This window comes from Aquarana catesbeiana, linkage group LG01, assembly GCF_042186555.1.
Source record: "Aquarana catesbeiana isolate 2022-GZ linkage group LG01, ASM4218655v1, whole genome shotgun sequence".
Taxonomy (NCBI): Eukaryota; Metazoa; Chordata; class Amphibia; order Anura; family Ranidae; genus Aquarana; species Aquarana catesbeiana.
Window position 1 is genome coordinate 216,941,894 of NC_133324.1, and position 24,167 is coordinate 216,966,060.

General features: G+C 41.6%; 1 protein-coding gene across 1 annotated transcript in view; it reads right to left on the reverse strand.

Annotated features, from left to right (window-relative positions):
- The window catches only part of FBN2 (fibrillin 2), a 320,766-nt gene that overhangs the window by 55,489 nt on the left and 241,110 nt on the right, over positions 1–24,167 (reverse strand). The window contains exons 46-48 of the mRNA XM_073625060.1: positions 18,382–18,498; positions 17,574–17,702; positions 12,672–12,791 (exon numbers count right to left, since the gene is read on the reverse strand). Of these exons, the coding sequence (XP_073481161.1) occupies positions 12,672–12,791; positions 17,574–17,702; positions 18,382–18,498 (366 nt within the window). The remainder of the gene's footprint in view (positions 1–12,671; positions 12,792–17,573; positions 17,703–18,381; positions 18,499–24,167) is intronic.

A 24,167-nucleotide genomic window follows, 5' to 3' on the forward strand; every position in this document is an offset into this window, starting at 1 on the left:
GAGAGAGGGGATATGATTTCAATTTACAAATACCATACCAGTGACCCCACAATAGGGATAAAACTTTTTTGCGGAAGGGAGTTTAACAAGTAACGTGGCCACTCATTAAAATTAGAAGAAAAGAGGTTTAACCTTAAACTACGTAGCGGGTTCTTTACTGTAAGAGCGGCCAGGATGTGGAATTCCCTTTCACAGCGGGTCTCAGCGGGGGGGGTGGGGGCATCGATAGTTTCAAAAAACTATTAGATAAGCACCTGAATGACCGCAACATATAATCACACACATAGGTTTTTTTCAACTTCACCTACTATGTAACTATGTAACTATGTAATGTGTTGCAAATGATGATACTTCCAATAAATAGTTAAATCTCTCATTGCCAAAGATAGTTAACCTCCATCATAGCCCTGCTTGAAATAATAAAAGAGGGTCATATATGAAGAAGTAAGGGTGACACCTGGAAAGTAAAGCACGAATCACTGTTCTAGAATATAATGCTCCCTGTAAATGGAGCAAAGAAACCTGTCATGTGAGAAAACTCTAGTTGCTTGGCTACCATACTAGCCTCTTGCTTCAAGACTTTTATATACTGATATGGAACAAGCACACAGATAAAGACATCTGACTTTTCTTTGAGATTTCTGATCCTTCTTACCTGTACAGGGTTACTCCACTAAGACCAGTGCATCAGAATAACAGTCATGCAACAATATGCATAGCTTCTAACTGTCCCTCATTTGAAAGGACTGTCCCTCTTTGGGAATCAAATCCCTCTGTCCCTCTTTCATTCACGGTTGTCCCTCATTTTGGATAGATATTTATTCCTTAAAGTGGAGTTCCACCCAAAAGTGGAACTTCCACTCATCAGATTCCTCCCCCCCTCCGGTGACACAGTTGGCACCTTTCAGGGGGGAGGGGGGTACAGATACCTGTATATTACAGGTATCTGTACCCACTTCCGGCATAGATAGCCGCAGAATCTGCGGTTATTTACGCCACTTCCTGCTCCCTCCCCGCTGCCTGCTGGGAAACACACGGGTCCCAGAGGCAGCAGGGACCATCCGTATTGCGCTGCGCGACTCGCGCATGCGCAGTAGGGAACCGGGAAGTGAAGCCGCACGGCTTCACTTCCTGATTCCCTTACCGAAGATGGAGGCGGCAGCACCCGAGGATGGAGAGACGCTTCGGCCTCGGGTGCCGACATCGCGGGCGCCCTGGACAGGTAAGTGTCCATGTTTTAAAAGTCAGCAGCTGCAGTATTTGTAGCTGCTGACTTTAAAAAAAATGTTTTTCGGCGGCGCTCCGCTTTAATAATAAATGCAATATCCGACTATCAAAACTACTATACTACACTTATGCCCTGTACACACGATAGGATTTTCCAATGGAAAATGTGTGATAGGACCTTGTTGTCGGAAATTCCGACCGTGTGTACGCTCCATCACACATTTTCCATAGGAATTTCCGACACACAAAGTCTGAGAGCTTGCTATAAAATTTTCCGACAACAAAATCTGTTGTCGGAAATTCCGATCGTGTGTACACAAATCCGACGCACAAAGTGCCACGCATGCTCAGAATAAATTAAGAGACAAAAGCTAATGCCCCGTTTATAGTCCTGACGTACGTGTTTTACGTCACCGCATTCAGAACGATCGGATTTTCCGACAACTTTGTGTGACCGTGTGTATGCAAGACAAGTTTGAGCTAACGTCCGTCGGAAAAAATCCATGGATTTTGTTGTTGGAATGTCCGATCAATGTCCGACCGTGTATACAGGGCATAACCCTTTCACACGGACCTTTTTATGATCACAATATATTTTTTTAAATGCCTGCATAAAGGAAACAGTAATTGAAAAAGCACTTTTGAGTTTAGCCAATCATTTTTTGAATATTAATCACAAGAGGTATGCCAGGGGGTGTGTCCTTTGCCACCAACTTTGTGCTAAAGGGTGTCCTTCTTTCCCATCCCAGAAAGTTGAGAGGCATGAGTATGTGTGTTGTGATGACTTGAATTACACAGACGGGTCATCTCCATTCTTTTGGCTACTAAGGTGTGTTGGCAGTCTATTTCAAATTAAGTTTATGCAGTCCACATTTTAACGAACCACAAAGGTCTGAAGGGTGCCTTACTTAAATGGGTAATTAAAAATTAATTCCAGCATGACTCAAAATGATCACTGAAGATTTTGTGTCATGTTGGACTGAATTGGAAGGATAAATTAAATCCAACGGGGTGGACCTGTTAGCTTCCGAGCCAGTGGTCTCATCTGTTGAAGGTGCAAGCCTGTCCTGGTTGATCCTTATTCCTAGAGTTATTTGACATACGCTGATACTAACCTCATGTGTTCTATAGAAGTTGGCAGCTCTTGTGTGTTATATACAGTATGTGAGCACAGCAGTGGAGATTAGTTGGTCTGTCTGCAAATATCACAGGGATTTTTGGATCCATGCATTGTATTATGATTATCTAATATAGAGTAAGAGCTGTGGATTATGTGCTCTCTCAATATTGGATGCAGTATTTTTCCAAAAAGAAAAAAAAAATCACTCTTCACAATTCTCAAGCACACAGACTGAGCTATTGGCAGTGTAACATGGGGCCTGCCAAGCTATACAGGTCAGTAGACAGTGACATTGAGGAGACTGTCTGCATTCTCACATGTGCAGAAGCAATTATCTACAACAATGTTAAAATGTCTTTTTCTATTAGTAAAAGATGTTAATTTCTGGGGCTGTGTATCTGATGTAAGTCTTGATGTGTAATGTAATATCTTTAATGTTTTGCCTAATTTGTCTGTGAACATTATCCAGAATGTGCTGTGGTGAAAGACATGTTTATTGCCTTGTGAATGGGGAAGTAAAACAGATACATTCAACGGATGCTCATAGATCTCTAGCTACTTTTTAAAGGGACAGTAAGTCTACCAGTTAACTGATACCAAGTAATTCAAAAACATTCACAAAAACACATGCTAAAGCAAGTTGGACTGGTTTGACTATTGTGACAAATGATATCAAAGCTGGTGTGTCTGGAAGCATCTGTGGGCATTTGCATACCCCAGTGGGCTACACAGTCTCATGAACATCAATTCCTTACTCTCAGCAAATTAATGGAAAGCTGTATTCAAAGAATGTGAGGGTATACAACTGCTGATCCTTCCTTCTTAAAATGCTAATTGCCTTGCCGTCATGATATTTCAATGGCTTCAATACTTTCTGGGTATTTCTGGAATAAGCATGCCGATGATGGATTCCAGCTTTACTAATCTTCTTATGTGGTACTCTGTATGTGGTATTCTGCGACTGAGAATGTACTGAGGCCAGATACAGTCAGGTAACTAGCATGCTTAAAAGGATATTAGCAGTGGCAAACCCCTCAATTCTGTCACTACAGATAACATCTAAAGCTGAACTCCATTGAAACATCTAAATATACTTATTAAAGAGGAACGCTCATTAGCATTACAAAAAAAGCAATAAGGTCTGCACTAATATAGCCCGTCATGCAATAGTAGCATGTAATAATGAATGATACATGCAATACTTGAAATAATATACTGAAGATGGCAGTGCTTGAAGTGAAACAACCAGATATCACCCCTGAAGCACAGAGTGACCATGATTGATCAGCAAAAGTGATAAATCACAAAATGGTTGGACTCCAGAATAACACAGGTCAGTATGCAAATGAAATAAAGCATAACCAAGTCCTCCAATATCCCACGGCTGTTGTTATTATGAATTTCAGGAGCAACAATTCTCTCAATATCCTGCATTCACAGGAATATTCCCAGAACAAAAAGCAGAGAAACGCCAATGGTATAAAAGTAGGGTGTAATTCTGCAACATTGGAAGGAATGGGAGGTTGGGAAAGAGAGGGACAGGAGTAAATAAGAAAAAGTTTGTTGAAACTTCTTTAGTAAGCACTTGCCGACCGCACACTGTAGCTTTACTGCTACAGTGCGGGCCAGCTGCACAGAATCACATATATATACGTGTAGGGGGTGCGCTGATCAGCAGGTGAATGGCTACCGGCAGCCGCTGATCGACAAGGAGGAAGATAAGACAGAGTTCTACCTATGTGAACAATACAGAGCTCTGTTAGTGGGGGTGTGCTGTTTTTTGTTTCCCTGCAAAGCAGCAAATAAAAACCAGCACATCCCTTAGTGAAAGCACCTCACTGTAGGTGTTGCCATGGCTTTTTGTAGTGATTTTATAGCAATAATATGGAGTGAGATTTTAAGACCATGTGTTGGTACAAGCAAAGGCTCCCCCCATTGATATGTAAATAAACCATTCGGATAGAGGATGCTTATTTTGCTAGAAAGGATAATTGGCTTGTGCATGTTGTAGGCATATTTTCTAACTATGAATTGTGTTTTGTGCAGTTGTATGCGCGGCTTTTCTGTTTAGTAAAGCATTGATACACTACAGAAGTCTAAGCTACCTTGGCTTTTACCACAAGAACCTTTAATAGACATAAAGCAAAACACTGTACACACATAAATACTGGTTAGGCACACATTTAACCCATTGACCACCCTACACGTTTAACCCCTTCCCAGCCAGTGTCATTGGTACAGTGACAGTGTATATTTTTCTGATCACTGTACTAGTGTCACTGGTTTCCACTAAGTGGCAAAAGTGTCAGTTAGGCCTGATTCACACTTATGCAGGTTGCAGTTTGCATATTGCAGGTACATTTTGCATTTTTCAATACATGCTTTTCATCCATTCTATGGAACCAAAAACCAGAAAAAAGTCATTGGTCCTTTTTATAAAATGCACAGATGTGAACTATATCCATAGGAAACCATGTTAAATGGACTGTAGTGTGTTTCTGCAAAACTGAAAACGCGCTAAAAATGCATAGGTGTGACCTTAATGTCAGATTGTCTGCCATACTATCGCAGTCCCACTATTAGTCACTAATTGCCACCATTACTAGTATAAAAAATAAATAAATAAAAATTCCAGTATACAGTATATCCCATAGTTTGTAGAAGCTATAACGTTTGCGCAAACCATTCAATTTACACTTATTGGGATTTTTTTTACCAAAAATATTTAGCAGAATACATATTGGCCTAAATTTATGAAGAAATTTAATTTTTTAATTTTTTTTATTGGATATGTTTTATAGCAAAAAGAAAAAAATATTGTTTTTTTTTTTCAAACTTTTCGGTCTTCTTTTATTAATAACTCAAAAAATCAAAAAAAACATTGGTGATCAAATACAAACAAAAGAAAGCTCTATTTGTGGGAAAAGAAAAAAATTCATTAAGGGGGTAAATCTTCCAGAGGTCAAGTGGCTAGATACATTTTTCATGACAGTTTTACCTGCCTAAAGATTTGTATTTTGTCCATCCAATGCTGGGATTTACACAGCTCTACCACACAGCACACCCTGGTTTAGCAGGGAGGAGACTTGATATTCTGCTGGAGTTTCACTTTTACTTATAGGTCCTTTCTTCACCCTCACTCTGTGACTGGACAGTAAAATGAGAAGCAACATTCACAAGATCTTTGTCCCTCTAATCTCTCCTTCTAGTAGCATGACTCCTTGCACTGCAGCGCCCCTGATTAACTCATTTTGATGTCCCTGCCTCCCCCTCTTGAAGCACTGCTGTATAGACTGTACAGTAGACTGCATACTGTATATCTATATATAATTTTTTAATAATGTATTGCCCCATTTTATGTTCTTCATATTTGCTCTAGAGCTCAATTTAGCCTATTGCACATGGCCCTTGTGGCACTTTATTGAGCCAAACAAGGTTTATTGAGCCAAACAAGGTGTGGCTTAACCAGTTCCCGACCAACCACCGCAGTTAAACTGCGGCAGGTTGGCTCTCCTGGGCAAGGCAACATAGCTGTACGTCGGGCGCGCGGCCACCTAGGGGCGGATTCGCTTCAGAACCGATCAGTCGCCATGCCCAGGCCAATTGTTTTTGGCCTGGACCTGGTGATTGGTTCTGGTGAATGGGAGACTGTCACCTGCCTGTGTAAGTGTAAACACAGGCAGAGGAAGAGATGTCATCTCTCCTCGTGGAATCCCATCTGTCATATTCAGGCTCAGAATACGAACTCGTAGACAGCAGCGGCACCCTGACAGATAGCTCTGATGACGGAGTAATGGTCCCTGCTAATGTCAGGTGTACCCGACCCTGTTCTTCTTCTGTTGTTGAGGTTCAAGAACCGCAGGGCTCTCCTTGGAGCAGAGAGCCAGTCCTAGTGGCGCTCATCCTTCTGGTGAACTGGCAAGCACCAGCGGCCTAGTACATCCTGGTCGTACATCCAGCACTGCAGTAACACTTGGTGATGTGACGAGTCCCATAAGTGCAGTTCAAGCTGGTGCGGTGGCTAGCACAAGTAGTGTCCCGCAGCCACCAAGAAGACAAAGACAGGCCCGTTGAGCCCATAGTGCCCTTCCAGCTGCATTTGCCAATCCTAATTGGGAGCCCACCACTTCTGCAGTGCCTGTACTTCACCGATTCACTGGTCAACCTGGAATTCAGGTGGAAATAGTTGATTTTACGTCACTTGATTTTTATGCGCTGTTTTTCATGGAAGATCTCTATAGATCCATTGTGGACCAAAGCAATTTGTATGCTGGTCAATTGATTGCCGCTAATCCCCAGTTGATCCTTGCCAGAGATTGGAAACCTATTACGGTTTCCAAATTTAAGACCTTCCTGGGCCTATTCCTCCTCATGGACATAACTAAAAAGAGTGAGTTGCAGTCATATTGGTCCACTGACCCAATTCATCAAATGCTTGTGTTCTCTGCCTCCATGACCAGGATGCGATACGAGCAGATCTTGTGGTTCATGCAGTTTAATGATAATGAACTCTGTCATCCTCGGGGTGACCCTGGATACGATCGGCTCTACAAAATTCGGCCCCTAGTAAACCACTTCAACCAACAGTTTGCAGCCTTGTTTACTCCAGATCAAGTTGTCTGCATTGATGAGTCCCTGATTACATTTTCTGGCCGCTTGTCTTTCAAACAGTATCTTCCCTGCAAGCGTGCCAGATATGGGGTCAAGTTGTATAAGCTCTGTGATAGGGCAACAGGCTAGACATATAGTTTTATGGTTTACGAGGGAAAAGACAGTCACATGGAGCCCAAGAACCACCCAGACTACATAGGGAGCGCTGGTAAGATTGTGTGGGACTTGGTGTCACCCTTATTTGGAAAAGGGTACCACTTGTATGTGGACAAATATTACACAAACGTGCCACTTTTTAGTCACCTTTTTGATTGTGGAATTGGTGCATGTGGCACTGTGCAATCTAATCACCGGGGCTTCCCCCAACGGCTTGTAGATTCCTGACTTAGACGGGAGAGAGAGCCTGCTTGAGATGTAAAAGGTTGCTCACAGTGAAGTGAAGGGAAACACAGAATGTTTTTGTTCTGTCCTCCCTTCAACAGTCAAAATTCCAATGGCTCCTGGTGTTGTGAAGCCCCTCTGTGTCCACGTATACAACCTTAACATGGGAGGGGTGGACTTCAATGACTAGATGTTGGTGCTGTACTTAATTGCCTGCAAGGCCAGACGCTGGTATAAAAAAGTGTCTGTATATTTATTCCAATTGGCTCTGCTGAACGCTTATGTGCTATACAAAGAGTCAGGACAAACTGGATCCTTCCTAAAATTCCTGGAAGAGATCATCACAGCCCTTCTGTTTCCAGACGGTGCTGTGCCCCAATTTCCCAACGCAAATACAGTAAGCTGGCTGCATGAGAGGCATTTTTAGTATGTCCTCCCTGGTACCCCTGCCCAAAGAACACCGCAAAGAAGATATCGTGTCTGCAGAAAACGCGGATTTAGGCACGACACTCGCTTTTATTGTCCCTCCTGTCCTGACCAACCTGGTCTCTGCATCGGTGACTGCTTCAAACGCTACCACACACTAGTGGAGTATTAGCATAGGGTACAGCACTGCACAGTCCAAGGGCACACTTACACAGGGTCTTACAAAGATGGCCATCACATTTTGAGAGACCCTAATCTGGAACGTTTACAGTTACAGTTTACAGTTTATATAAAAGTGCAAAAAAATAAAAATAGATTAAAAAAACAAAAAAACACAAAAAAATTAAAAATAAAAAAGCCAAAAAGAGTTGTCGTTTTATTTTTCTTCTCTCTCTATTGTTCTCTCTCTTACGTTCGCTCTCTATTGTCCGCTCTATTATTCGATCTCTATTGTTCTATATCTATTGTTCTCTCTCTTTTGTTAATGTACTCTTAGCAAATAGCTTGGGGTGTCTACTTTCCAAAATGGGGTCATTTGGGCGGTTTGTGCTATCTTGGCATTTCATGGCCTCCGAAACTGTGATAGGCAGTGAGGAGTCAAATAAAAAATGTGTGCCCTTAGAAAGCCTGAAGGCGGTGCTTGGTTTTTGGGGTCCTGTACGCAGTTAGACTGCCAAAAAATCCCACACGTGTGGTATCCCTGTACTCAGGAGAAGCATCAGAATGTATTTTGGGGTGTAATTCCACATATAACCATACCATATTTAAACAATATATCATTAAGTGACAACTTTGTGTAAAAAAAAAAAATGTATTTTCCCGAAACTTGTCGCAAAATATTAAATATTCCATGGACTCAACATGCCTCTCAGAAAGTAGCTTGAAGTGTCTTCTTTCCAAAAAGGGGTCATTTGGGGGGGGGGGGGTTGTGCTATCTTGACATTTCACGACCTCCGTAACTGTGATAGTTAGTGAGAAAGTGAAATCACCATTTTATGCCCTTAGAAAGCCTGAAGGCGGTGATTGGGTTTTGGGGTCCTGTACGTGGCTAGGCTCCCAAAAAGTCTCACACATGTGTTATCCTCATACTCAGGAGAAGCAGCAGAATGTATTTTGGGGTGTAATTCCACATATAACCATGGCATGTTGACCAATATATTATTTAGTGACAACATTGTGCCTCTCAGCAATTTCCTTGGGGTGTCTACTTTCCAAAATTGGGGGGGGGGGGGGGGGGGGGGGTGTTGTACTGCCCTGCCATTTTAGCACCTCAAGAAATGAGATAGGCATTCATAAACTAAAAGCTGCGTAAATTCCAGAAAATGTACCCTAGTTTTTACCAAAGACATGTGGCTGAATACACTTTGGCCTAAATGTATGACTAAAATAGAGTTTATTGGATTTTTTATAACAAAAAGTAGAAAATATCATTTTTTTCAAAATTTACGGTCTTTTTCCGTTTATATCGCAAAAAATAAAAATCGCAGAGGCGATCAAATACTACCAAAAGAAAGAGCTATTTTTGGGGAAAAAGGACACAAATTTTGTTTGGGTACAACATTGCATAACCGCGCAATTACCAGTTAAAGCAGCACAATGCCAAATTGTAAAAAGTGCTCTGGTCATTAAGGGGAGAATTCTTCCGGGGCTTAAGTGGTTAAACATGTAATTATGACACTAGTTTCATTTGATTGATACTTTGATTTTGATCACATAATTATGGTGTTCAATAGCTGCTCTACATTCCCAGGCTGGCACAGGTGTAAGTAGTTATACTAAAAGATTTTGCCTAAGACATAAAGGCTTCTTATCTCAAATATTTTGTAATTATGTAATCACAGGAGCAATGTGGAAATGATGAGAGCAACATTATGAATGTGCATCAGGATCACTGGTAAAAAATAATTAAAACGTTCAGGGAAAATGATAATTGTGACTTGTGTTTCATTTAGCAACAGGTATTAGATTTAAACTTCTTTCCAGCAGTAGAAAAAATACAGCTAAACTTTATCTGGTCGTGGACAACTTTTTCTTTCTATATAACAGCCCCAATAAAAATAACAATTCCCTCCAGTCAAGGAAGGTCCTGCAAAGAGAACTAGCCAGGGATTCTTTTTTTTTTTTAAGGCAATGAGAAAGCAAACTGAACAGCTGATTCAGAAACTTATAGCCAGTGGGAAGGAAGCTGACCCAGCACCCTCTATGTAAATCTTGGTTAGTTTATACAGAAAAAAAAATGTCTTTCCTCTACAGGAAACCACTAAGTGGCAAACATTTTAAACCGCTAGAAGACCTTGCTTAACATAATGGCACATGTCTGAGAAGGGAATGTGCGTTGCTGTGTGTGCCCATTCACAAGCAATGTGTTGTGCATTAAGGCCCACTGTTAAGGTAAAACCATTGCAGTGATGGAGTGTTGCCTGCTACTGTAGTAACGTCGTTGTGTGTTATTCAAATTAAATGACACCGCAACAGAATCTATTGCCAATTTTGCAATAACATACAGTATATGATCCATTTCAACATCCATTGTGTCCACCAGCAAGTAGCAAAACATTGCCATATAGTTGACATTTGCACTGCAAGATGAGGAGATCTCAACCTTATGGACTAATTATATACGGGATTGTGTTAAAATGAGATGTGAAGCATAAATACTTTACCAAACATTTACATCTATACAATTCTGAATATTAAATACAATTCTACAGAGCCTGTCTTTTATTTACCCCTTACAGATGCTGTGTTCCTTGAGAAGGAATTAGAGGATAGTAAATCCTCTGCATTTGGGGGTCTCAGATCAAGAAGAGACACTGGGATCTCTCCCAACTTTAAGGATACCCTTACTGAGGCCTTGCCCTAGAGCAGTCTGACTTAGCCTGTCCTAAAGTCTGCAGTCTGTGTTCCCTAAGAATGCTCAAACCTGCATGACTTTCCCAGTTCACTCACTCTTAGAGCTCATTTTTTATGATGACCAGCCTCACCCTCTAAATGTTTAACCAGCAATACCCTATTGAGAATGGATTCCTTTAAAAATGGGCAGTATCTGCAGTGAAACCAGCCATTTCTTGAAAATAAAAACCTTATCAGTCCCTGTTGAGGATGTTCTCGTTTTTAAGGACTTGGTAGACAAGAGGTTAGAAGACCTCTTTTAAGGACTTGTTCTCTCTGGCAGTTCTCAACCCACCGTGCAAACCAGAATGGCTTCTATAGCAATCTTCTAGACCCTTGCTGTCTGCACTAAGTGCATAGTTCAGGACTCGGGCGGTACCATCTGTCCACCAGCACCTGGGGCTCCTGCCGTTGGCTTTGCGCTGCTGCATTAACAGTTTAACATACACACTCAGCCAGATATCCAGAATGAGCCGCTTTCTACAGGAGAAGAATAGTTTGGCTCAAAAGCTGATCTGCAGAATTCCTGTGCAAAAAGCATCTTGTTAGGAAGTCTTTTGATGAGAAAGGCCTTTTCGGTACATCCTTCAACAGAAAAAAAGGCAAGGACATCTACAGGTAAGCCTTCTGCTCCTGAGACCAAGAATTCCTTTCATCCCTCTCAGGCTTCTGACTCCAAGTCAAAACCAGGTGCTCACTTCTAAAGGAGCAGCCCATGTTCTGTCAGCCAATGTCCAGCGGACAGTGCAGACTCTGCAGAATTACATATGTTACCTCATTCTTCAGAAATCTACCCTGAATCCAACTCACTGCTTGAAGTATCTGGTCCTGGTCTTACCAGGAAAAAAACACCTGTCTCTCTACTCACATTTTTTGGTCCCTTTAGTCCAGGAGCCACACCTCTATTTGTTTTTGTATGTGGGCTCTGGGACTGACGGCAGCCTCATTGAAGACAGTACTGTTATCCTGTTATAACGCAATATTCTGGCTGCGTGGGACAAGCGGTCTCTGGATTGCCCCATACATCTTACCAACAAGACCAGACTGTCCCATCCAGCACTGAGAAATCCCTTCTCCCTTCAAATTGGAAGGTTCTCATGATGGATGGCAGCCTGTCAGACTAAGGAGGAGTCTTGGACACCCTCTCTCTAAAGGACTCTTGATCATCGCAGAAAGCCCAGATTCCCATTAACATCCTGGAACCCGTGGTAATTTGGTTGTCAGGAAAGACAGGTCCACAGTACACTTAGAGGTTCTTGGCGTACGCACATGCGCACTGACACATTGGTGTATGTACATGCGCACTCACGCATCGGCGTACGAGCGTATGCCAGGTGGGCTATTTAAACTGAGCTTCTGCATAGACTCATTAGTGTTTGGTCTGCAGCTTCTGTGTGTTTTGACCTGTTACCTGTGCTGACCTCTGATCTTGATCTAGCTTGTCCTTACTAACGCTTTCTGTTTGATACCCCGACCCCGGCTTGTTTTTGGACTCCTCTTCTGCCTGCTGCTCTGTCTATCTGCCTGAACATTACCGACCTGGCTTGTCTGACCCTGCACCTGCTCATCCAGCCTGTCATGGCTCTGCTCTGCAATCAACATCTGGATCCTACTCTAGCTGCAACCCCAGCCTGCCACGGCCCTGGTCTGCCTAACCACCACCTACCTGCCTGCTGCACATCTATCCACGGACAACCAGCCATACAGACTACAGGACTGATCTCCTACACCACCGTGCTTCTGTGGCTGCTTACTTACCTTCAGTAACCCACAAGCCGGTGTGGTACGAGAGGCTCTCCTATGCTCGTCAGGCTCACAAGCCAGGTACGTGACATTAATTGTCTCTTTAATGCTGGACATTTCGACTGTTCATTGAGTTGATACACTTTCATCCAAGATGTATGAAGATTTTGGTGTTTGTTGGAAAAAGTTTATTTTTGATATCTCAGATATATAGTATATTGTTTAAATAGAGGGAACTGCTGTTGAGTAATAGAGTATTATCAGAACTTACCTAAGCAGTTATCACCTTGAACTTCATATCCTACAGGACATATACATCTGAATGAGCCTTCTAAATTCTGACAAGTACCAGGAGCACAAGAGCCGGGATAAGCAATGCATTCATTGATATCTTAAAAAAACATACAAGACAAAAACAAAATAGATAAGCCATTGACAGAAGCTTGCACTACAGATCTTATAATGAATTTTATTAATTATTAGAGAAGAAGGAGAGCTGCTTTTGCTGGCCTTCTTTTGAAAATTCTAGTTTTCCAACTGTCTGTTTCAGTGGTGTTGCTAGGGGGGGAGGGGAGTGCAGGCCACACCAGGGTGACACCCGCCAGAGGGGTGACACCCAGCACGGCGCTGGATTGAGAGAGGCACTGCAGCTCTCCCCTCTTCCTCCTTCCCTTGCGCACCCAGATATCTCTGCTCCGCAATGTTCGGGGAGGGAAGAGGAGAAAGAATTGTGAAGCAGACAGCTGAGCTCTGGTTCCCATAGCCCAGTGCCTGGCACCCGCGTGTCCTCCGGGAACTGGCACTGCAATCCCTTATTATTGTGACATGCAGGGAGAGGTGCCGGCTGCCTATCACAATTACACTCCTCATGGCCAACGGAGCCCACGCTCCTTCTCCACACTGACATTACATCCACAACAGTAGGAGGAGCCTAGGAGGAGGGACATCCATATGGACAGAGCCATGCTGATCTGAGGTAAGTAGGGGAGATATATACTATATAGTCACAATGGACAGATATACACAGGGGGTGTACATTAGGGGGATAACACAGGGGGGTTACATTAGGGGGGATTACACAGGGGGTGGTTACATTAGGGGGATACATTAGTAGGATTACACGGGGGGGTACATTAGGAGGAATTACACAGGGGGGTGGTTACATTAGGGGGATTACACAGGGGGTTACACAGGGGGGTTACATTAGGGGGATTACACGGGGGGTGGTTACATTAGAGGGGATTACACAGGGCGTGGTTACATTAGGGGGGTTTACACGGGGGGGGTTACAGTCGGGGGATTACACAGGGGTTACATTAGGGGGATTACACAGGGGGGGTTACATTAGGGGATTGCACAGGGGGGTGGTTACATTAGGGGGATTACACAGGGGGGATACATTAGGGGGATTACACAGGGGGACGGTTACTTTAGGGGGATACATTAGCAGAATTACACAGGGGGTGGTTACATTAGTGGGATACATTAGGGGAATTACACAGGGGTTTACATTAGGGGGGATTACACGTGGGGGTTACATTAGGGTTTACACGGGGGATTACATTAGGGAGATTACACTGGGAGGATTACACTGGGAGGAATTACACTGTTACACTGGGAGAGTACACTGGGGGAGATTACACTGGAAGGAATTACACTGTTACACTGGGAGGATTATACTGGGAGGATTACACTGGGGGAGATTACGCTGGGAGGAATTACACTGGGAGGAATTACACTTTTACACTGGGAGGATTACACTGTTACACTGGGAGGATTACACTGGGAGAAGTACACTGGGGGGATTACACTGGTGGGGGATTTAGACTTGGGGATTACACTGGGAGGAATACACTGGGGGGATTACACTGGGGGGGGTTAGACTTGGGGATTATACTGTGAGGACTACACTGTGGGGGATTACACTGGGGGAATTTAGACTTGGGGATTGCACTGGGCTGCTCAGTCTAAAAGGCCTGGGTCTATTTTTGTCCCAGTCCAGGCCTGGGTGACACCTTTAAGAAGGCAGTGATATACGACCGTGAAGGTGTCACCCCCATTTGTGACAGTGCATGGATTGGTGCACTGGCATAAACCATGACATTTACAGGGGCTGGTTTGGGGTGCGCACCGTGATCGCTGCTGTCCCAAAACTAGCCTGCCCAGCACCCTGCAGAGCACTGTGGCATGCTAGGCAGAAGAGAGCCCAATGCACTAGCCTGCCCAGTGTTTACTCCTCTGTCCTGCTCCTGCTGTCACTCCGCAGCAGCAGGAAAGAGCACTGTGGCAGGCTAGGTGGGAGAGCTATGCTGATGCGCTAGCCTGCTAAGTGCCCCGGATTGCTCAGTGACTGGGGGGGTATGGGGAGGTGACACTATATTTTACTGTGCCAGGTGACACCAACCCTGCCCAGATAGCAAGCAACTGAGCTGCAAGGTTGAAAATGACTTGCTAAGCTATTGCTAGATTTGCCAGGCTTCACATGTTTGTTGCACAATTGCACAAACAGATCAACTTTCTTTGCAAACATTCTGCAAGTCTGCTGCAAGTTCTGGTTCAGTTATGTTGTGCAATAGTCATCCCACCACAGGGGTCACTGTGGCTGAATTTTCATACTGTAAACTTGCAGAGCTCTTGCTGTAGGCTCACCAATGCAACTTTGTTCTTGCTAGAGACTTGCCATGCAAATATACTACAAATTGGAAAAGTGTCAACTAGAACTTGTGCTTCAAGTGCTCTGCAAGTGTACAACTTGCCAGTGTAAACGTGCAGGAAGTTAACAGACTTACAATTCAACACTGCCACAAATTTGTAGCAAGTTATCCTTGCTATCTGGGTAGTGATGCCACTGGTCTGTTTTCATTACTCTTGAGTCAGCCAAAACAAGCAAATTGTAGAATAGTGTCAGATAATTCTAATTCTAGACTTGACTGTGGTCTGTGACTCAAGAAGCATTGTAGTCAAATTATCATTATGACAGCCAGAGAACTAATGTTCTCAAAAGTAGAGGTCAGCATTGGCATCTCCCAAAATTTTCTTTAAAGACAGATGTACTTTATACAATTTATAGAAAAACACACACTTTGCATCTCCTTTGGATTATTTTATTGTTTTGAATAGGAAATAAAGTCAGTAGAATATTGAAAACGCAATAACATTTTGATAATGCACACATCAATAAATATATAACAAAATAGATTTGTATATATTTGTAATGTGTACATTGTATAAATAAAAATATAATTTATTTATACCATAGTTCCTCATTCATGTGGTTGGCTCTTATATCAGCACCTCCCCCTCCTCCCCCAGGCATGTTTTGATTAGTTTTATGCCTATGGCAAGTGGTAGCAGAATCTGCTGTCTAGTGTGTCTGATAGGCGTTGGGATTCAAGTGCCAATTCCACTTGGTATCTGAGCCAAAGGTTTCTGTTTATGACGCTTGGTACTTTTCCTGCAAAATTAATTTGCTTTCTTTGTTTTAAACCCAGCTAATCTTTTGGTTCTTGTTGAAAGCCTCATAAGACTCTGAATGCAAACTACCCTGTTCTGGTCCTCTCATTCAATTCTGACCGAAAAGCACCTACCCCATTCTCTGATCGTTTTTGGACTTTTCTTTTTTCTGATGATTAGGAACTTTAGTAGTGGATTAATCCAAGGACTCTTATGCTGCATAAACACGGTCGGATTTTCCAACGGGAAATGTTGGATGTGAGCTTGTTGTCGGAAAGTCCGACCGTGTGTGCGTGCCATTGGAGTGTCATATGACAGAATCTACACCTTCCTAATAATGTTCCTTGCAAACACCCCTTAGACTTTTTGTTTGTATGTTCATAAAAGGATACACTGCTCCATACTCACTCTATCCCCTCCAGTCTTAAAGTATAACTAAAGGCAAAACTTTTTTTAAAGTTTTGGATAGAGTGGAGATGGATTAGAACACTTGTCAGTTTTTATTGCTGTCTGTGTCCCCATTAAGGAGATTTACCTTCTCTCTTTGTCCTGCTTACCATTGTCATTGAAAGTGAAAGCACAAGAAAATCCCAAATTTTGGGTTGTCCCCAGAAAAGTAATAGAGGGAAAATCTTCCAATAGGGGCACTAGTTCTACTGACCTGGGGGTCACCAAGGAATTCCCTTCACTTGCAGGGATTTCCCCTCACTCTCTATTTGGCTATGGGACAAGAAATTAAGGAAAATCTACGCAATGGGACACAGATGGCAAACAATCTCACAGGGGTTATAACCCTCCCTTACTCCAAAATGAAAAAAAAAGTTTTGCCCATAGTTCTACTTTAGGCAAACCAGGTGAAGGCTTAAAAGAAGCCTGTCTCCACTTCATCCCACCATCATCAGCGTGACTCAATATTTGGAAGGTGACTCCATAGACTTTGTTTCTTAGGAAAGCCTATGCCTACTATTTTTAACATGCTAATCTGTGAACTATATATACAGTTGTCCATGATTTTGAGTCACCTGTTTGCCAGTCGCATACAGCAGCAGGTTAAACAATGACATTGTCTAAGCAGTTAACAAACGCCTTTTTTCTGTTCTGTGCTGTGCACTAATGTGAGGAGTGCAGAAAACACAAAAAGAAGGTGGGGCCCAAACCATTGAACACACAGGTCTGCACTGTCACATGTACTGATTTAGATTTGAAGATACTACCAATAATAGGGATGTAATTGGTATGTACAAGCTGAATGCCCAAGTGCAAATTGTAGCCACTCAGCAATTAGGCTGATTGCTCGGAGTCCTTTTGAATGCATGTACATGTAAAGGTAAACTCCACTTTTGTTAAAAATATATAATAGTTACACAAGCTATTTTGTATTTGAAATTAACTAAAACATCTCTATAACTCATTCTTTACACAGTTATGATTTTCTAAACCTGGCAAAAAAATTCAAACATGCTGCTAATGATGTGATTAAAGATGGAAGACCCCTTTTAGCACTCAGGAAACAAGAACAGGTGGCAGGAAGTAGAAAGTGATGGGAATCAAGGTATAGACTTCATTTTAAACTGCAGCAGGTATGACTCTGCAATGACATTGGCCAAAACCCATGCAATGTATCTAACTGACTAGAGGAAGATCATACTTGCAGCAAATGTGGATTATGCATAATAATATGTGACATTGATATTAAAGACCAAGATCTGAAAAATCTTACCAATGCAATTCTTTCCATCTAGAGTAAGTTCAAAACCTTCATTACATAAACAAATGAAAGAACCAATTTCATTGAAGCATCGTCCATTCCTACACACTTGGCCAGTAAAGGAGCTGCACTCATCAATGTCTAAAAAAAAAAAAAAACGGCACTTTTAAATATGGTTACTTTGTTGGCAATGGCATACCTGTTTAGCATATTCAGGAATGAGATATAGATTTAGCTAGAGACAAACTGAACTTCTACAGCTATATGCACAAAGACTATTGTAGGTTGATAAACACATTACATGAAAGTTGTACATGCAAAAGTGATACCCCCTACCCTGATACTATGTACAGTATATTTTAAAGCATATATATATATATATATATATATATATATATATATATATATATATATATATATATATATATATACAGAGAGAGAATTAATTTAAGGTATGGAATAGTGAGCATCTAATAGTAGTATAATGCAGATATTAGTAAGCATGTAATTTATCTTGTACTTGGAATGTACCATTACCAATGCAACTAACCAGTGAAAATGCACAGAAAAAAAACATTTTTTCATATCTTGTTGAATGTAATTTCTAGCTGGCAGTAATCTAATGTTATACAGGGTACAGCAGCATTCCTTTTAGAATAAGAATAAGAAATACCTTGTTATTTCCAAGGAAGGACAGCATACCCTTTAATAATAAATATTACTGCTTTATTTATGTTTCACACAGCATGCAATCCTAACAATGTATCCACAAGGACTTATGAACATCTCCAAAGACACATTAGCATCATAAAAAACGTACCCATACAGTCATTATTATGAGTGAGCTCGAATCCAGGATAGCAGAGACAGTTATATGATCCTACTGTGTTTTTACAAGTTCCGTTTCCACATGGCTGGCGCTCACATTCATCAATATCTGCCAAGGAGATACACATGAAACATGAGAAAACATTCTTCCTGCTGTGGTTAAAGTACATTTTATGACAGTTCGGCATTTTCATCAATCACTGGTTGGCTAAAATGAAATCAGTTGTAGTCCAACAATAACTGAAAATCCACAACTTGTCTTTTACTCCTTTTCTGAGATAACACAGAGATTACAGTATATAGAAAGGACTTTACAGAGGTGGAAAAGTACACTGCCCTTATTGCCTTAAATCAACCAATCAGATTCCACAAAGAGGTTACAGAAGGTTAAAATTACACCATTACCCATTCCAGCATGTACTCTTTTATCAGTGCTGCTGAGCATAAGAAGGCCTCCAGTTACCTTCATTTATTATGGATTAGTGGAGGACATCAAAATCTGCCACATGTCCTGCAAACACGTGTAAAGACTAGACTTCTGTATGTAAAGGCAATAGGTTCTCACAGTTGGTTTGCTAGTATGGCTATTTTTTGTAAAGTGTTGGTAATCTTAAATGTATAAAACATATTTATTTTAATACTTTGCAAAAAAAAAAAAAAAAAAAAACTGCATATGGCAATTTTTTTTATCATTTTACAATTTATAGGAGGTTTATTGATTAAATACTTTTCTATAAATGTAAATACTTCTGTATATGCTCTTCATTTTGTGCATTTTCAAGTATGTAACACACTTGGGATACTTTTGATAGCGATTTGGGATGTTTTTGGCTTGTTTTAAAACCAGTGTTGGAAAGCTTTAGCAATAAATTTAGACAACCTTTTTCAGATGTTCTAGATGACACATGGACTGGATATGGTTGTTTAGATATGTACTTATGCAGATGTGTTCCTGGCTGGAATGAAAGCTAAATTCCAGGTATAGATTTTATTTTGCATTTTTGCATTGGCTCAGCTTAGAGTATGCAATACCTGTAGGATCCCTGTGGAAGCAGAGAATCACTTTAGTATCAAATACTACTACTCAGTGGCGGAAGTATAGGGGTCGCTGAGGTCGCCATGGCGACTGGGCCCCATGCTGCAGGGGGCCCTTGAGGGCCCCCTGTTTATCTTGTAAGGATGAGCGGCTGAGATCGTTCTCCCCATCGTCAGCCGAACTGTAATCGGCACTGTACAGGGAGCTTGTAACACTGATCAGTGAAAGCAGTGTGTGCTGTGCTCTTTGTCTCCCCCTACAGTGCAGTACCCAGCAGGAAGAGGTAAGGTAAAGCACTGCCGTTTTTGAAAAGGCTTTCTGTATATGTGTTCATGTATGTGTGTTCATGTATGTGTGTTCATGTATGTGTGTTCATGTATGTGTGTTCTTATATGTGTGTTCATGTATGTGTGTTCATGTATGTGTGTTCTTATATGTGTGTTCATGTATGTGTGTTCATGTATGTGTGTTCATGTATGTGTGTTCATGTATGTGTGTTCTTATATGTGTGTTCATGTATGTGTGTTCATGTATGTGTGTTCTTGTATGTGTGTTCATGTATGTGTGTTCATGTATGTGTGTTCATGTATGTGTGTTCTTATATGTGTGTTCATGTATGTGTGTTCATGTATGTGTGTTCTTGTATGTGTGTTCATGTATGTGTGTTCATGTATGTGTGTTCATGTATGTGTGTTCTTATATGTGTGTTCATGTATGTGTGTTCATGTATGTGTGTTCTTATATGTGTGTTCATGTATGTGTGTTCATGTATGTGTGTTCATGTATGTGTGTTCTTATATGTGTGTTCATGTATGTGTGTTCATGTATGTGTGTTCTTGTATGTGTGTTCATGTATGTGTGTTCTTGTATGTGTGTTCATGTATGTGTGTTCTTGTATGTGTGTTCATGTATGTGTGTTCATGTATGTGTGTTCTTGTATGTGTGTTCTTATATGTGTGTTCTTATATGTGTGTTCATGTATGTGTGTTCATGTATGTGTGTTCATGTATGTGTGTTCTTATATGTGTGTTCATGTATGTGTGTTCATGTATGTGTGTTCTTGTATGTGTGTTCATGTATGTGTGTTCTTGTATGTGTGTTCTTATATGTGTGTTCTTATATGTGTGTTCATGTATGTGTGTTCATGTATGTGTGTTCTTGTATGTGTGCTCTTGTATGTGTGTTCATGTATGTGTGTTCTTATATGTGTGTTCATGTATGTGTGTTCATGTATGTGTGTTCATGTATGTGTGTTCTTATATGTGTGTTCATGTATGTGTGTTCATGTATGTGTGTTCATGTATGTGTGTTCATGTATGTGTGTTCTTATATGTGTGTTCTTATATGTGTGTTCATGTATGTGTGTTCATGTATGTGTGTTCTTGTATGTGTGTTCTTGTATATGTGTTCTTGTATGTGTGTTCTTATATGTGTGTTCATGTATGTGTGTTCATGTATGTGTGTTCTTGTATGTGTGTTCATGTATGTGTGTTCTTATATGTGTGTTCTTATATGTGTGTTCATGTATGTGTGTTCTTGTATGTGTGTTCTTATATGTGTGTTCATGTATGTGTGCTCTTGTATGTGTGTTCATGTATGTGTGTTCTTTTATGTGTGTTCATGTATGTGTGTTCATGTATGTGTGTTCATGTATGTGTGTTCATGTGTGTGTGTTCTTATATGTGTGTTCATGTATGTGTGTTCATGTATGTGTGTTCATGTATGTGTGTTCATATATGTGTGTTCATGTATGTATGTTCATGTATGTGTGTTCTTGTATGTGTGTTCATGTATGTGTGTTCTTGTATGTGTGTTCATGTATGTGTGTTCTTGTATGTGTGTTCATGTATGTGTGTTCATGTATGTGTGTTCTTGTATGTGTGTTCTTATATGTGTGTTCTTGTATGTGTGTTCATGTATGTGTGTTCATGTATGTGTGTTCTTATATGTGTGTTCATGTATGTGTGTTCATGTATGTGTGTTCATGTATGTGTGTTCTTGTATGTGTGTTCATGTATGTGTGTTCATGTATGTGTGTTCTTGTATGTGTGTTCATGTATGTGTGTTCATATATGTGTGTTCTTGTATGTGTGTTCTTATATGTGTGTTCTTGTATGTGTGTTCTTGTATGTGTGTTCATGTATGTGTGTTCATGTATGTGTGTTCTTGTATGTGTGCTCTTGTATGTGTGTTCATGTATGTGTGTTCTTATATGTGTGTTCATGTATGTGTGTTCATGTATGTGTGTTCATGTATGTGTGTTCTTATATGTGTGTTCATGTATGTGTGTTCATGTATGTGTGTTCATGTATGTGTGTTCTTATATGTGTGTTCTTATATGTGTGTTCATGTATGTGTGTTCATGTATGTGTGTTCTTGTATGTGTGTTCTTGTATATGTGTTCTTGTATGTGTGTTCTTATATGTGTGTTCATGTATGTGTGTTCATGTATGTGTGTTCTTGTATGTGTGTTCATGTATGTGTGTTCTTATATGTGTGTTCATGTATGTGTGTTCATGTATGTGTGTTCTTGTATGTGTGTTCTTATATGTGTGTTCATGTATGTGTGTTCATGTATGTGTGTTCTTGTATGTGTGTTCATGTATGTGTGTTCTTGTATGTGTGTTCATGTATGTGTGTTCTTGTATGTGTGTTCATGTATGTGTGTTCTTGTATGTGTGTTCATGTATGTGTGTTCTTGTATGTGTGTTCATGTATGTGTGTTCATGTATGTGTGTTCATGTATGTGTGTTCTTGTATGTGTGTTCTTATATGTGTGTTCTTATATGTGTGTTCATGTATGTGTGTTCATGTATGTGTGTTCATGTATGTGTGTTCATGTATGTGTGTTCATGTATGTATTTATATATGTGTTTGTGTGTGTATATACAGTATATGTGTGTGTATATTATGTGTGTGTTTAGATGCAGTGGCGGCCCATGCATTAAGGGCGCACGGGCTCCGCCCCCTCTCTCCAGCCACCCCTCTATCACCAATAGATAGATTCATGCATTGCATGAATCTATCTTTGGCCGCCGCTGCCACCCCCTATTCAGGCGCCCGGCCACTTTTTGGGCGCAGGGAACCTGAATTACAGCGGCGGGGGGTGTTTTTGAAGCACCAGATTAGAGCCATAGGCTCTAATAGGCATCAAAAAAGGTGACCTCACAGGTTACTCAGCTGTGTTAGAAAAGCGAATGACTATTCACTCTACTAACACTAAACTGCCTCTCCGCCAATCAGGTGCTCGGATCTGTTACCCATCACCTGATTGGCTGAAACGACAGGCGCCGCTATTGGACGCCTATCAGGAGGAGAGGATGGGAGATGAGGACAGCAGGAGACGCATGGAGGACCCCACTCGTCGCAGTCACCCGCTGCCCCACCAAGACAGGGTAAGTGCCGGTGAGCGGTCGGGGGTCACACTGGGGGCATTCAAGGGCACACTGGCAGCATTTGATGGGCACACGGGCAGCATTTGATGGGCACAGTGGCAGCGTTTGATGGAACACTGGCAGCATTTAATGGGCACAGTGGCAGCGTTTGATGGCACAGTGGCAGCATTTAATGGGCACACTGGCAGCATTTGGGCACACTGGCAGCGTTTGGGCACAGTGGCTGCGTTTGATGGGCATAGTGGCAGCGTTTGGCACAGTGGCTGCAAATGATGGCACAGTGGCTGCGTTTGATGGCACACTGGCAGCATTTAAGTGGCACAGTGGCAGCGTTTGATGGGCACAGTGGCAGCGTTTGGCACAGTGGCTGTGTTTGATGGCACACTGGCAGCATTTAAGTGGCACAGTGGCTGCAATTGATGGCACAGTGGCTGCATTTGATGATTTTTTTTCAAAAAATGTTTGCGCCCCCCAAAAAATTTTGAGCACCAGCCGCCACTGTTTAGATGTATGTATGCACATTTTATGTATGCACGTTTAATCCTGACACCCTATATGTGTACAATCAGGACTGATTTTTTTTTTCTTGCTTGTTCAAAGTACCAGCAACAAAATGCTGTTCCTCTGAAAAGCGATTCATGCTCAGATCACTTTTCAGAGGCATTTGACAGCCGGTAAAGAGGCAATATGTTGCCTCCTGACCACCTGTTTTAACCCCTTAAAGTGATTGTAAAGGTTTTTTTTTTTAAATAACAAACATGTCACACCTTCATTGTGCAGTTAGTTTTGCACAGAGTGGCCCCGAACACCGACTTCTGGGGTCCCTCGGCGGCTCTCGCGGCTCCTCCTCTTATCAGACATCCCCCTAGGAAAAGCGCTGTCCAGGGGTCAGGGGGGCCCTTCATGATTTCTTGCATCGGGGCCCTGAAGGTTTTAGTTATGCCCCTGCTACTACTCACTGATGTCTTCTGGGTCCCATGCTGAGTAGCTGCCCTGCTGCATAATGTACAGATGGGGTCATTCAATCGCACCAATGCCATTCACAGAATACTTTCTATTTTCCTTAATGAATGTAAGGCATTCTCTGATTGGACGAGGTGGAGTGGTGACATCATAATCACCACTTTGTCCAATCAGGGAATGCTTTGCATTCATTAAAAAAATTAAGGGTGTTCTGTTGATGATCCTGGTGCTGAGTGAGTGACCCTCTGTGACTACTATGCAGCAGAGCAGCCACTCAGTGTGGGACCAGGAAGATAATGATGATCACTGTTGCAGTGATGACTCTTGCAGTTAATCTCTGCTTACACAGGGATCCCACAGGTATGGAATATGTATACCTAAATT